Genomic DNA, 15,476 nt, shown 5'->3' with positions numbered 1-15,476 from the left:
TTCTTATCCGAGTAGGTTGTTTGATGATACAGTGGAACATTTACAAATCATCTACGAACTCCAGACTTTTCCTGGAGAGAAAATTTTTATGTTTGGACATTGAGACACAAATCCAATGTTTTCTTGAAGCCCACAATAAAGGTTTACTTGCATATTTTTAAACAGAACAACATAATTTATTAGTTTTATTATCTAAACTTCTGGTTTGTTTTTAATCAAACACCAGTATTTATATTTAAATGACTCCCTCATAAATTTAAAGGGCAGTCCAAACATTGTTTGGGAACAAAATAGCAAATATGAGTTTTTATAAAAAGAAAATCATTAAATAAATATCATATATCATATAATCATATAATAATAATAGCTGGGTTTCCATTATTTTCATATTCTACTAACGTTAAACGCTGACATGAATAAGTTTGCTCAATCGGTCAGTCCATCATCTTCCTACCACTTCCTGTTGTCTTCGTCAGCGGTAACGTCCATCTGATGATCACATGACTCCTGATGTGTTTCATTTGCAGTTTTATGAAACACATCCAACCACAAACACTTTATAAAAAAAACATGTTTTTTTCTAAATTGTGGTGTTTCCATTAAATACTCCTAATTAGCATAATTAAATGGCCAATGGAAACGCAGCCAGTGGATAGTTTTTATTTTTTATCCAATGTTATCAGATTTTATAGACTTTCATAATTTTCTAGTTTTGGGCTTTTGGTTCCCGTACAAATATTTTTATGAGTTTATTGGCCAAATGATCTTTATTTCTCAAAATGTTTGCGTTCAGTTCTTTAGCTTTGATCATTTTGGTCTAATTTCACCCAAACTTTACGTGAGTGGTGGCAAAATATGAGTAAAGCAAACACATCTTATCCAACAGTTCCTTTTTATTTATCATGCCAATTAATTTTAAATATTTTATCAACTTAAAGTTCCACATATAACATGGGAGAGAACAAAACAGGATTTAGACAATAAACTGGACAAATTGGAGGAAGGAATCATGGCGTTACTGAGAATCTGCGTCTGGTTTGGACTCTGAGGTGGAAACCGGTCGAGGATGGAGGGAAGGAAGGTCAAAGGTGAGGGAAAGGTTAATCCAGCTCACGGCACCAGCACCACCCTCATGGTGTTGGTGTAGCCAGAGCCGGGGCGCCAGCCGGTCACAACAATGGCCACGTCACCCGACTTGAAGAATTTACGGTATTTACCTGCCAAAAAAAAAAGGTGTGCATTATTTTAAGCAGAAGAAAATTGTTTTGCTGAACTTTGAAACAAACGATCACATTTCCTGCTCACCAACTTCCAGGGCGAAGTTCACGCGCAGGTCGACGTCCTCGGCCCAGACGTCGCTGGCGGGTTTGGTGTAGAGCACCGGGTAGATGCCGCGGTACAGGTGGGCCTGGCGGGCCGTCATCCCGCAGCGGGTCACGGCGATGATGGGGGCGCGGGGCCGGTACCTGGACAGCAGGTAGGCTGACCTGCAGGGAGCAGGCAGCGGCTCGTTACCTCAGCAGGAGCCAAACGTGGAGGGAGAAACCAGCACCCTGAACACACCAGTGATTCTGGTGGTGGCAGCATCATGTTGAGGGTTTGCTGAGGGCCAAATCCAGCCTGCATTATTATGTGGCCCTCTAGACAGGCCACAGATAATTACATATTTGATCAGGTTTTGTGTGTATAGAGCCACATTACTTTAAATATTTAATTTTTAGAAGTACTCACTGAATTCATGTAATGCATTCTGCCTTTGACATCGATGATTTTAATGTTTGTCCCTCTGTTAAACTTCATTCTGGGAAAATGAAGTTTTTCCCAGAACCTCAATTCAGTTTTGATTCTTCCGGTCACAATTCGATTTCATTTCAATGTTGATTTAGTAATAAGTAGCATACAAGTTATTTGAATTTGTATGCTACTTATACAAATAGCATACAAAATTATGAAATTATGAGACATTTTTGTTCGAGCTGCGTCTTTAAAATGATATTCAAAATAGCAGGCATACAAAATAAAATTCACATTAAAAAAATACAAAAATAATTTATGCATTTAAAAGAAATTATGTGAAATAAATAAATTGATACATTCATATAGAGCCATAATAGATGTTCAGACTAAAGCCCAGTTGAAAATTTGTGGCCAGATATTTTCAATCACTCAAGTTTGAACTGAACTTGAGTGATTTTGCAGGGAAAAATGGTCTGAATATTTCTAAGAGAGGAAGCTGTTAGAGACAGAACCCACAGGACTTTCTATTACAGATGCACCGATCCACTTGTTTCACTTCCGGTATCGATATCTGAGGTTTCTTATCGGCCAAACCGATACAGAAAAACAACAAAATTGATTTAAAACATTTCTTCTTTGAAACACAGATATAAATGTGCTGAATTATTAACTTATTTGGTAACTCTGCACCAGTGCAGCACATTTAAATACACCAAATATGTAACAACAAATCGATTAATTGTGCAATTAGGACAGTAACAGCCAATGTAAAATAAATAATACAGAAACTGAGTAAACAAAAGGTTGACTACTTTAGTCCAACAGGTAAACTTAAACAACAAATCTTCTTTTGAATGGTTCAGAAAGTGCAATAAGGAATTTTAAATCTAATGTAAAATAAATAATAAAGCATAGAATTAGACTGAATAGATCAGTATTTATGGATCGGTCTGATTGGTACCAGACTTTTTAAAATATCGGTGCCGGTACAGATGTTATTATCGGACCGGTGCATCTTTCTAACATTGTTATTTTTAGATGTTTTACCTCTCCACCTTCCTCTGCTTGTTTTAAATTGTCTCTCTGCTTTTTTCTGCTGCAGAGTGAAAAATCATTGAGCTGGAAAACATCCACGAAGCAACACAAAGTTCCTCCCCCACATTGAAGCAGCCATGAGATCCATTGTTAAAACAGAAAGCTAAAGTATTTAAGCCGCTATAATCATCCGGTTGGTCCAGCTGACGCGTCTTCTGTGTCACATGCTGAGAGGAATGAACAGGGAGTTAAAATTAACCTGTAAAATGTCAGGGTTCACGTCTCAGAAGGTCACCAGCAGAAAGCAGATTGTGAAAGTTGGCACACTTCAGAGGCCGGCGTTAGAAGGAAGCGGAGGCGTCGGGATGGAGAAGTATCATAACGCAGCAGTCCGAGCGCCTGCAGCGGCGGCGGCGGCGGACCAAAGCGATGACTCAGAGAGCTGCTGAGGCAAGCGGCGCAGCGCGGCCTCACCTGCCCGTCTTGGTGAGCACAATGATGGCGCTGGCGCAGCACTTGAAGGAAGCCTCCACGGCGCCGATGGCGACGGACTCAGTGGGGTCACGGGTCAGGTTAGAGGTGCGTCGCAGCTCCTCGAACGTCTGCCTGTGGAACATGGCGGCCTCGGCTTCGCGGGCGATCTGAACGCAGGAAGCAGACATTTTATAAAAACAGAGTAAACTGGGCTGCAGCCGCACAGCTGGGTTCAGCTGGTCTGCATTCACAGGACAAAAAGATAAACGAACATTTCTGGCAGAAGAAGTCCTAAATATAATGCTGGATGTTAAACTCATGTTCATTCAGGCTGCATGAAAACCATGAATGTCCTCAAAAGGCCAGCAGTGGAAAAATCTACACTGAAAATAAAGAATGGAACTACGACTTAAAAAATTCAGCTAATTTATTACATGTTACATTTATTTAAGTTTGTTTAACATGACAACTCAATATATTTGTTTGAATTAATTGTATTACTTGTAACAAATTAACTATATATTTTTTTATTTGATTTGTTTATTCATTGCAGACAGGGTCTTAAAACCAAGAAAACAAGCAACCAGTAGGACAGAGAAAACGTGCATAGTAAACCAAGAACAAACTAATGATACAACTTAAAGCATACCACTTTACAAGCCTGCCATATTTATACTGACATTCAATTATGCAAAACTGGACTAACACATTACTGCTCCTGACTGAAATTATTTGAGCAGGAATAAATGATTTAGGAAACCTGTAATCTGTTAATCTACGCTGTAATAATCCTGTGAAGTCGCTGTGCTCTGTGTCAGCTCTGCTGCTAGCCTGTAGCGTGTGTGAGCGGGTCTCACCATGTGCTGGGTGCGCACCGCCTCCAGAGGGTAGTCTCCCTTGGCGGTCTCGCCGCTCAGCATGATGCAGTCGCTGCCGTCCAGCACGGCGTTGGCCACGTCGGTGGCCTCGGCCCGGGTCGGGCGCGGCTTCTTGGTCATGCTCTCCAGCATCTTAACCGGAACCAAAACCAACTTTGTGACATTTTATGTCTGACTTCACAAGCTGCCACACTTTAAAAAAGTAACTGTAGAATTTAGAGTAAATTTCGGCAGCAGGGCAGCCAGGCAGATACTATAAACTTTACAGTCCCCTTAGTGCAATTTTATAATATTTTTACTGTGAATTTATTACATTTTTATTGTAAATTTATTACTGTTTTACAGTATTTTTATTACAGTTGAGCAGAAATTGTACTACATAGTTACTGTAATATCAGTACATTGATGACATGCAGAGAATCAGACCTGTGTGGCGCAGATGATAGGTTTGCCGACCCGGTTGCATCGGCCCGTCATCATCTTCTGGGCGACAAACACCTTCTCTGTTGGGATCTCGATGCCCAGGTCGCCGCGGGCAACCATGATGCCGTCGCTGGCCTCCAGGATCTCATCAAACCTGACAGAACGATGAGAAACACCTTCAGTAAATCCAGAAGCCGGCGCCGCGAAGCAGCTTCAGCAGGACGGACGAAGAGCCGCCCACCGGCACACGCCCTCGTGGTTCTCCAGCTTGCTGATGATTTTGATGTCCTTGCCCTTCTCGCCCAGAACCTTCCTCACGGCGTGAACGTCGCCCGCCTTGCGGATGAAAGAGGCGAAGACCATGTCGATGTTCTGCTCCAGGCCGAACTGCAGGTCCTGGATGTCCTTCTCGGACAGAGCCGGCAGGTCGACGGCCGCGCCCGGCAGGTTGACGCCCTTCTTGCTGCCCAGCATGCCACCGTTCTCAATCTCACACATCAGGTAGTCGTTTCCTTTACATCACACCCAACACAAAGACAGAGATCCAAAGGAATAAAATCAGCGACTCAACGTGTTTTATAACACTGTCAGAGGAAACTGTCCATATTTTGTCATATTGCAAACACAATGTTAAAGATGTGGACGGGCCTCTATCAACAAGAAATATTGCTGGACGATAAATTGTCCCAGAAGTTATTGCAATGAACAATAATATTGTTTTGAGGAGAGGTGCACCGATTTATCGGTGCCGATTTTCTTAATTTTGGGAGATCGGTGATCAGCCGATTTTTACATATAAAACCGATCTTATCCACTGATCTTATAAGATCAGTGGATCTTATAAGATCCACTGTGTCGGCTAATGTGTAAGAATGAATCACTGTCCTCTTTCGCTCTCTGGTGAGAAAGGTTTGACTGACAGACTGGCTCACCAAGTTATGTCTGCACATTTACAATTAACAATAGTTGCCCCACTGTTGCCATATTGAGCAACATTTCAGACAAAAAAAGTTGGCCAAAATCGGAATTGGCAGGTTAAGCTTTTTAAAAGATCGGTAATCGGCGATCGGCCAGAAAAGTGCAATCGGTGCACCCCTGTTTTTGAGACCATTTTCAAGTAATGTAATGCTAACAGCATAATAACACAAAACACATTCTCAAAGATCAATAAACTTTCAATTCTAGTGAATGTTTAACACAGGAACAGGAAGACATTTTAAATATTCAAAATAAATAAACACAACAGAAAAAACCCCAAAATGAATAATTAAGTCTCTGTAAACAAAATTGTCCTTCAAAAAAAAGTCTAGTTGAGACCAAACAAAAGACTAAAAACTTGAACCGGTTTTTGGTAGAAATAAATAAATTATGCAAATAGAAAATATTGATCTCGCTTTAATTTATTATGTATTTAATTGAGTTACTGTTTATTGAGACAGACGTGGTGGTGGAGAAAGTACTCAACCACAAAATGTACAAATAAACACAAAAATTACTAGAGTACATTTTTGTTTGAGCAACATTTCAGACACTAACATTGGTTTTGGCCAAAATTGGAATTCAGTGACAGGAAGTATTTCTTTTTTTCTTTTTTTTTTTAATACTTAAAGTATTGAAAGTAAAAGTACTTGTTGAATGTATTTGCTATTACAATGATCTAGAATATCTGTAAGTGTGACTACTGTATGTTTATTTTCTTTAGTACATCAATAGTGTTACAGCATTTTAATGAACAATGCTGAATGTTTTTATTGTGTTTAGTCTGTGGCACAGTTTACAACTCAAAGGAATGATTTTACCTCTGGAAGATTTTATTGAACAAAAAGTAAAGCAAACTGTAAAAACACAAAATCTTCCCAAGTATTTTTCAAAGTTTTGGTTTAGTTTCTAGTGAAAATATTTTAGTTCACTTGAAATATGAGAAAACTAACATAAGTAACTTTTCAGCAAGAAATATGAGCTTTTTTAAGTCAATAATTCTTTAACATTGATGGAAAAGTTCCATAGGCAGATTATTGCACTTATAAAATGGGAAAAGTGAAATAATCTGCCAGTGGAACCAGTACTTTTCCATCAGTTTTAAGGAATTAGTGACTTAAAACAAGCTCCTATTTCTTGATTTTAAAAAATTACTGATTTTTTAAAGATATTTGCACTATAATCTAGATCAAAAATACTTGGGAAGATTTAGTGGTTTTGCAGTCAATGTGTTATTTTAACTGCAGTAAACACATTCAAGGCAGTAATATTTTTATTTGCTGACATTAGCGATGGATCCCCTGTTTTCTCTAAGGGTATATTTATGAACATCTATCAAAATACTGTGAAGTTTGCGTTTGCAACGTGGCAAGTTGTGAAGAAGTTTGGGGGTAAAATTACTTTTGCAGAATATTCTGCATGAACAAAGAGTAGCTGTTTGTTTCCGCTCTTACCGACTTCTTTAACTTTGAGTGAAATCAGACCGTCGTCTATGTAGACGTTGCTGCCGATCTGCACCACCTTGATGATGTTTTTGTAGTCGAGCCACAGAGTTTTCTCATCGCAGTTGTCCTTGTGCTGATCGTTTGTGGTGACCTTGATGGTTTCGCCCTTTTTGAGCTCCACCTCAGCAGTGCCGCTCTGATAAAAACATAGAGCCATTACAGTCATTAGTCCTCCATAAATCAAACACTTGCCTCGTGTAATTTGGCAGGAACTCACGCCCTTGATGAGACCGGTCCTGATTTCTGGTCCCTTGGTGTCCAGAGCGATGGCCACCGGCCTGTATTCAATAGATCCGGGCCCAAAGCTCTCGGTCGCCTCGCGGATATTATTGATAGTTTCTGCATGGTACTGAGAAACAAAAAGATGTCACAATAATCCTTCAGATCTCTGTAGCTCTACTCCGCAAAAACACAAAATCTTACCAAGTATTTTTGGTTCTAGTTTCTAGCGTCTTAGCCGTCTTGAAATAAAACAAAACTAACTTATAACTTCTCAGCAAGAAATATGAGCTTATTTTAAGCCAATAATTCCTTAATATTGATGAAAATATGTTTGTTCCACTGACAGATTAGGGGTTGCTAGGTGGCTGGGGTTGCCTAGCAACCAGCTAAGACCAGGACGTCGCCTAGCAACCAAGTACTACTTCCACTAGCAGATTATTTTATTGATGACAAGACATTTTTTCCATGTTATAAGTGAAATAATCTGCCTATGGAACTAGAACTTTCTCATCAATTTTAAGAAAAATATTGACTTAAAACAAGCTAATATTTTTGTTGGAAAGTTAATTGTATCTTAGTTATGTTAGTCTTGTTTCGAGTCTACTAAGATATTTGCAATAGAAACTACACCAAAAGTACTTGGTAAGATGTTGTGTTGTTGCAGTGCGCAATGGATGGATTTACATTTAAATGGGCAGTATTATGTATTTTCCAGCCACCTTGGTGTCATTTTAACACAGTCAAGTAACTATGTTAAATTCAGTTGTTATAAAAATGCTGTATATCAAATATGACTTAAAAACAAATTTAAGTCATGACGTCCTGACTTTGTAATTTAACATTGGGCCTCTGTCTCTTTAAGAAACTCCAGCTCTTTCTGAAACTCCACCTTCAGGAAATCACCACCCCCTCTTTTGACTCTTTAACAACGTTTTTTACCAGCGTTGCACTGAAAAGCAGCTGCTACAATTAGGCCAGCTGATCCGCAGTTCAACCAGGTGTTTGCTAATTGCTGCTGGCTAGTCTGAAGGAGCTGACTTGTGGAGTTGGAAGCTTGGAAACTGCAGCTCTGAGCTGCGTCTCGAAGGCGGGGCTAGGTCCACCTAGGCGTTTTGAACAGCTGAATGGTTGCTATGGAGATTAAAGGATTTCTGAAACATGCATGAAATAATCAAGACAACCCTCCGGGGAATAACATTATAACATGATGTAAAGCTAAAAAACAGTCTTTAACAAACTCAAAACACGGAGTTTTATTTCTGCAGGCAAAAACTCATCTGGACTCGTATCCTGTTCCCAAAGCGTAAACTGGAGCAACAGGTGGTCACATTGTCAGGCAAAGAGCAGCAGCATATTTTTAGCGCAGGACCTTCAGCCTAGCTGTGCTTTAAATACGCACTTTGAGCTGCTGAACTGCATCACTTCAACTCCTGCTGTACAACTGGAAAAAAAGGCAACAAGCAAATTAAAGTATCACAAGCAAAAATCTCCTAGAGAAGAAAGAGTGAGCGCAGCCTGCTTCTCCTTCTCTGCATGCCCTCCGCTCCCACTGTTGCTGTGGGCCGCTTTCCTATTTATAGCTGACAACTGCCACACCAACCAGACAGAGGTCACATCTATTTTCCCTCTCTCCTCAAAACGAATCATTTGGTTGTCATTTTCCAAAGGCATTATTATTCGCTAAACAGAAGATTGGGTATATACATATTTTTAATTCAATCCGTCAGGTCTGACCTGTGTTACTGAAAGGGCTGCAGTTAACTTTTAAAGCTCCACGTCACGATTCTGGACGTCCGCTCAGGTGACAGCGGGGTCGTGACTTTTAAAGGTAAAGAGTCAAGGAGTTAAGGTCAGTGGCTGACCGACCAAAGCGTTTTTATCCTAAGATACAGGCGAAGTGCTGAAGGGTCAACTACGAGCTCTGAGATCATGTAACCGGCGGTTAGCAGGCGGCAGGACAAATGCCAGCCTGATTCAGTGAAATGCATGCATGGAGCTTCAATCTGCTGCTGCACTGTTTTATCAGTGTTTAGCTTTAAAATCTGATCGTAAATCAATATTGACATGTATCTAGGGCTGTCACAAGCAGCGATAAATCAATTAATCCCACCATGGATTAAACTGAGTTCAATAGTTTAAGTTTGCATGATTCATTGTTTTTCTCTTTACTCTCTTTCTACCAAAAACTGGATGACAAAATTCTTCAGTCTGGTGTTTTGGTCTCAAATAACCCAACTTTTGAAGGACAATGTTGTTTCCAGAGACTTTATTATTAATTTTATTTGTTGTTTCTGTTGTTTTGTTTATTTATTTTTGGAGATTTAAAATGTCTTCCAGCTCCAGTGTTAAATGTTTATTAGACTTTAAAGTTTATTGATGTTTGAGAATCTGTTCTTGCATTATTATGCCATTATTGCCGTTATGTTACTTAAAAATGGTCTCAAAACAACAGCATTATAATTTATCACGATAACTTCTGGGATGATTTATCGTCCAGTAATGCTTAAGGCGACAGGCCTGCGTACGTGTCGTTGCTTCTTTACTCACTTCATGTGTACCGTGAGAGAAGTTCATTCTTGCAATGTTCATCCCGGCTTTGATCATTTCTTTGGCCATCTCCACGGATCTGGAGGCAGGTCCTACGTAACAAAGCAGGCTTGTTAACATGCCGTGATGAACAGAGAATCTGCGCGCCGCGGTGATTCGTCTGACCGATTGTGCAGATGATGCCAGTGTTGCGAGACACGGCCGGCTCGGAGTTGATGTCCAGCAGGCACAGGTGCTCGAGGAAAGTGTCGGCCATGGCGGCGGACAGCTGCTGGGTCTGCATGATGGTAGGGACGGCGTCCTTCGGCTTGGACATGTTTGGGCTGGAGTCTGCAGGGATCGTCTTGGCAGCACAAAGGAAGGCGCGATGTGACACGTGACCAACATATTTTTGTAATATTTGTAAGTTGTTGAAGCAGTTGATTTGAATTTTGTGTTTAATTTAGTCTTGTTGTGTCTTAATAAATACTTTTAAGTCTTTTTAGAAATGTTTGTACAGGATTCTTATATGAGATCCTTAAACAGAGTTGATCTGTGTGATTTTGATTAAATGTAAAGTCTGTTCACTTGTTGACTGTGTTTTCTTTACAATGTTGTAAGATTTTGTTTTTATTATGTAAAGCTGCTGAAATGTGCTACACAAATAAACTTGATTAATATAAAAAAACTTGATGTCTAATTATTATTTTTGATTTTCGTTGCTATAGGTTAGAGCATGGTGTTCAGCTTTGGAAGAGGTGCCTGCATGACGTTTGCATTTAAAAACAACGCATGAAAACAACCAGAAACAACAGAGGAAACATGAAAAACCTGTCTCTAAAAAATAGCTTTCTCTTATTATAGATAACTTCTAGTTCTTATTTGAAGCACCAGGTTAACAGGAGCTCAGAAAATAGCTTCTGTAAAAGACAGAAAAATACAGGATGCCCCTGATTTCCTGTCTCTCAGTGACACTGAACACAATAACAGAACCAAGGGAGAAACATAAACAGTTTTTATGCTGCTAAGGTGCAATAATGATTGAAAATCCTCCGCCGAGTTAAGCTGTAATGCTAAATGGCTGACAAATTCCTGTCGTCAGCATTTTCTCTCTTGGAAATTATCATGTAAATTTAATCTACCATGAAACATATCAAATGAAATGAACTGTCTCTGGTCACGTTAAATATCTATTTATCCATGTAACTGGCGTCAACAGGTTTGCTAAAGGTCACTACTAAAAATATATGAACCTATAACAGCTAAATAGCCGGATGGATGCCATAGTTTACAGAGCAGCAGGTAAAACTCGCAGGTGTTAGATTATTTTTTTTAAAGAATAATGATTTTTATGATTTAATTAATAAAGACCCAAACTAAGATGTTATGTCAACATTTGTAAAATGAAAACAAGTTAAAAAAAAAAAAGGTGCAAAGAAAAGATTGAAATACTACAATAAATGAACATAAAACAGTATATTACCGTGCTGTTTAGTATGTTTTAAAGCACCCCAACTTCGCTTACCTACTGGGTGAACTTTGCAGGGGACCAAGGCGCCGCCCTCCCTGCTGGAGCGCCTGCGTTTTATTCCAGCAGGGACTACTTTCTTGTGCGCATTAAGCAGTTTCTGCCACCGGACACCCCGGGCGCGACGTTTGGGGACCAGATAGCTGCACAGATCATCTAAGGTGGACGACCTTAACGCATGACGTTTGGTGTACTATATTTTATGTTATTTTATTAAAGAAAGCCTTAAAATTAACCAAATATTGAGTCGGATGGAGCGCAGGTGCAATTTCTCTTCGCCTGGCCAATCACGGCGCTTTCAGATCATTATACTTGTGCAGAAACATTTCTTAAAGCCGTTAAATCTTCAACCTGATTGTGTGTAATATCAATCTTTAAACAAAGATGTTTTTTTTTATTTCCTTGTGCCTTGTGGACTAAATTAGCCCCCCGACCTCTAAACTTATCTTGTAAACATTTTAAATAAAAACAAACAAACTTTAAAAAGCTCTTCCAGATGCTATACAGCTAAGAAAATGCAAATATAAAAGATAAAAAGAAAGGAAAAATCTTTATTTTGTTTACTAAAACAATTGTGTAACACGTGACTAGCTAGACATCCGATAAAATGCTTCCTTTTCTTAAATGTATTTAATAAACCTATTTTTGTAACTGAAATGCAACAGAAGGAAAAATGATTTCACAAGATTAACGCTGAACTCTAAACGTTGTTGTAACTGAAATATAACAGAAATATGCTTTACTAGCCGCTAAGCTAAAAAAAATAAAAATAAAAAATGAACATGTACACTGCTCTACATTTTATCACACGTCAAAATGTCTTCCAAACACACAAATACTTACATAACAGGACGTTTTCCAGGGTGCACAGTAAAGAACATTGAGAAAGTTAATTAGCTAAAATTCTTGTAAGGTTACCAGAAAAAAAATAAGACAAAGATTGTTTGATACGAAGAGCGCTCACTCGGTCATATTTCTGCAAATACAATGAGACACAAGTGGTTTCTGACACGGATGTCACACTGATCATATTTCAAAACATTTGGCATTCTAAAAATGGATTTAGTCTTGCAATTATGAACTTATTAAGGTAACTTACTTTCACTTCAAACCATTTTACCGTATTTGACAGAATAGCATCACAGGAACATAAGCTCCCATAAAATATCCTTATTTGATTGGGTCTTGCTTGCTGTTTTGCAGAAATATGGGAAAAGTTTTCCTTCTGTTAAGATTTTCTCTTTCTTAAATATAACTGAGTCTTAGGATCATTGTAGGTAGCAGAAAAAAATAGGAATACATTTCCGACAAAAATTTAATAAATTTTGACATTAATCTTAGAATTTTTCTAGAAAAATACTCAGACATTTATGAGATGCAAAAGTTGAAAATTTGCCAGAAAAATTCTGAAATGTTTCGATTAATCTCAGAAATTTTCTAAAAAGAGATTCAGAAATTTCTCATCTCCAAAAGGCAAAAACATTGGTAAGCACGGAAATTTTGAGATTAATCTCAGAGAGAGAATTACTGGAACAATTCAGAGCTTTAAAAATAAAAAAATAAGACAATTTGAGTTTAATCTCAGAAACTTTGTAGAAAAAATGTATATTTTTCAAAGTTGAAAATTTTCGACTTTTGGACATTTTTCTAAATTTCCAACTTTTGATACTCAGAAAATTCGGAGATTTTTCTTGCAAACTGAGGCCTTTTTGAACTCAGAAACTTCCATGTTTTTTTTCTAGAAAATTTCTGAGATTAATCCAAAGATTTCTGAGTTTTTTGGCAGAAATGTACTAATCCGATTTATCTATCTGAACATTGAATATTATAACATGGTTTTAATTACAAATCTTTGGTAATTATTGAGTCAGTAGGTAATGTATTTCATTAAATTGAGATAAGGGGATTAAATAAGGGCACTGCAAAAACACAAAATCTTGTGTTTTTTCAAGTAATTTTGGTCTAGTTTCTAGAAAATTTAAAGTAACTTTTCAGCAAGAAAAAAGTGCTTTTTTGAAGTAAATAATTCCTTAATATAGAAAAAGTACTAGTTCTATTGGCAGATAAATTAACTTATGGAAAAATGTCTTGCTATAAGTGAACAAATCTGCCAGCAGAACTAATACTTTTTAATCAATATTAAGGAATTATTTGCTGAAAATAAGCTCAGATTTCTTGCTGAAAGGTTATGGGTAAGTTAGTTATGTCTTGTTTCAAGTGTACTAAGATGTTTGCATTAGAAACTAAACCAAAAGAAACACTTGGCAAGACTTTGTGTTTTTGCAGAGTGATCACTTCTTCTTAGTCTTTTTCAAAAATAAAAGTAGTGGTAACCAAATTTGGTTCTTGGTGATGTATGCACATGTTTTTCTTTGTCCTACTTGTTTTCTTGTTGTTTTTTTTTTTACCTATTTGAAATAAATAAATACAGATACAAAAAAATCTATGATGGGCTTGACACACCATCATACTTAAATGCATAATTATTATCTTTAGTTTATAAACAAACAACAATAAACAGTCAGTTCAGTAGTTTTTATGTCTGTCTTCTCTCAGAAGTCTTTTTCGTTTTGTGTTTTTTTAGATCAGCAGGGTTCCTCTTCTTGCTGCCACCATGGCGTTCTTCAGAGACCTGATGGAGTTATTACCCTGTCGGGAGGCAGACAGGCGATGACTCAAGTGCATGTAACCTTATTATCGACCGACTCGGTGGGTAGGACACCAACACCCAGATTTCTGGTTAGGCTCAGGCAGAAACTTCACCAAAAATAGAAGGTGGATGTGCACCTCCGTCTGGCTGTTATGTTGTCACGATAGATCATGTCACACAGATCTGAACGACCACTAGTTCCAAGACACATATCCAACATACCGTAGCTCACATAAAATCAAATCCTCCCCCTGGCCGTTTTCAGCACATACCTACAGATTCCTGTCCGGTAATGAATATGGTAAAGATGTGCTGTCTCATTACTATCTGGAAATGCAGCCAATACAAGGGGAAGGGAGTTCGTCTTTCCTTTTTTTTTACCAAATCCAGAACATGCACTTCAAAAACACAAAATCTTATTTAGTATTTTTGATCTAGTTTCTAGTGAAAATATTGTAATATATTTGCAACAAGTTACTTTTTAGCAAGATATAAGAGCTTGCTTTAAGTCAAATATTCCTTAATATTGATGAAAAAGTACTGGTTCCACTCATTACATGGGAAAATGGCTTGTTATAACTGAAAGTAATACTTTTTAAAAAAAAATTATTAAGGCATTATTTACTTAAAACAAGCTCTTATATTTTCCTGAAAAGTTACATGTAAGTTAATTTGGTCTTATTTCAAGTATAGAAGGATATTTGCACTAGAGACTAGTCCAAATTTACTTGCTAAAACGTTTGTGTTTTTGCAGTGTGGATAATTTTAATTCTGAAAACAAACAAACATGACAAATACTTGTTTTAATTCCCAGATCGAAGAAAAACCTCACTATGTTTTCATATAATTTAACAAGTCTAAATTTGCTGAGTTTTTGCACAAATGGCCAAAGGTTCAAAACTTAAATAAACTTATAAATTGGCCAATATTTTGCAGCATGCAAGGACTTTCATTTTTTAGAAAGGAGAAAACTGATTCCAAACCTTTACCCAATACAGAAAAGGACACATTTACACACCGTAAATCCAGAAGAAGCCACTGCCTCAGAGAAAATGCACAACTCCACTCAGAGTGAAATTCATTTAAAGTCTAGAATAATAATAAAATCAAACAGATTAACAATTACTGCTGTCCTGAAAGCGCAACACAACCCATTACAACTATAGAACAGAATGTAAGGTCATGAAAGTCTCTTCAAGTCATATTTAATTTCATGTGTCCATTTCCTATAATTTTAAACATTGGCTAAAAGTGCTGTGCAACAGTAAAAAACTGTGAAACCAGAATGTGGGACACGCTCAACAACTCAGCTCCAGCTCCCTCTTGTGGTCGATTGGCTGAACTGTCTTAAACCTCCTTTAACTTGACCTGTCTGCAGTTTTATCCTGGACAATGAAACTAGATAATCTGCTGAAGTATTGTAACCTGATTAGCGCCTGACAAGCCATTAATTGCAGACGTGTGAACATTATGCAGACGTCACTTGAAATAAATTAGAAGACAAACAAGACCAAGTCCAT

At 37.9% G+C, this 15,476-nt stretch overlaps 1 protein-coding gene across 1 annotated transcript; it reads right to left on the bottom strand.

Annotated features, from left to right (window-relative positions):
- Window positions 1-869: 869 nt before the first annotated feature.
- Window positions 870-11,366, bottom strand: LOC102219543 (pyruvate kinase PKM-like). Its single transcript, XM_005795835.3, has 11 exons — window positions 11,304-11,366; window positions 9,965-10,142; window positions 9,800-9,891; window positions 7,248-7,379; window positions 6,980-7,166; window positions 4,789-5,059; window positions 4,551-4,701; window positions 4,104-4,256; window positions 3,247-3,413; window positions 1,306-1,487; window positions 870-1,217 (listed from the first exon to the last, which is right to left on the bottom strand). The coding sequence occupies exons 2-11, from the start codon at window positions 10,113-10,115 to the stop codon at window positions 1,111-1,113; spliced, it is 1,593 nt and encodes a 530-aa protein (XP_005795892.1). The 5' UTR covers window positions 10,116-10,142; window positions 11,304-11,366; the 3' UTR covers window positions 870-1,110.
- Window positions 11,367-15,476: the final 4,110 nt, after the last annotated feature.

The sequence above is a fragment of the Xiphophorus maculatus genome, chromosome 2 (genome assembly GCF_002775205.1).
Source record: "Xiphophorus maculatus strain JP 163 A chromosome 2, X_maculatus-5.0-male, whole genome shotgun sequence".
In the NCBI taxonomy this organism is placed as follows: domain Eukaryota; kingdom Metazoa; phylum Chordata; class Actinopteri; order Cyprinodontiformes; family Poeciliidae; genus Xiphophorus; species Xiphophorus maculatus.
This window is presented reverse-complemented; position numbering and strand designations above follow the sequence as displayed.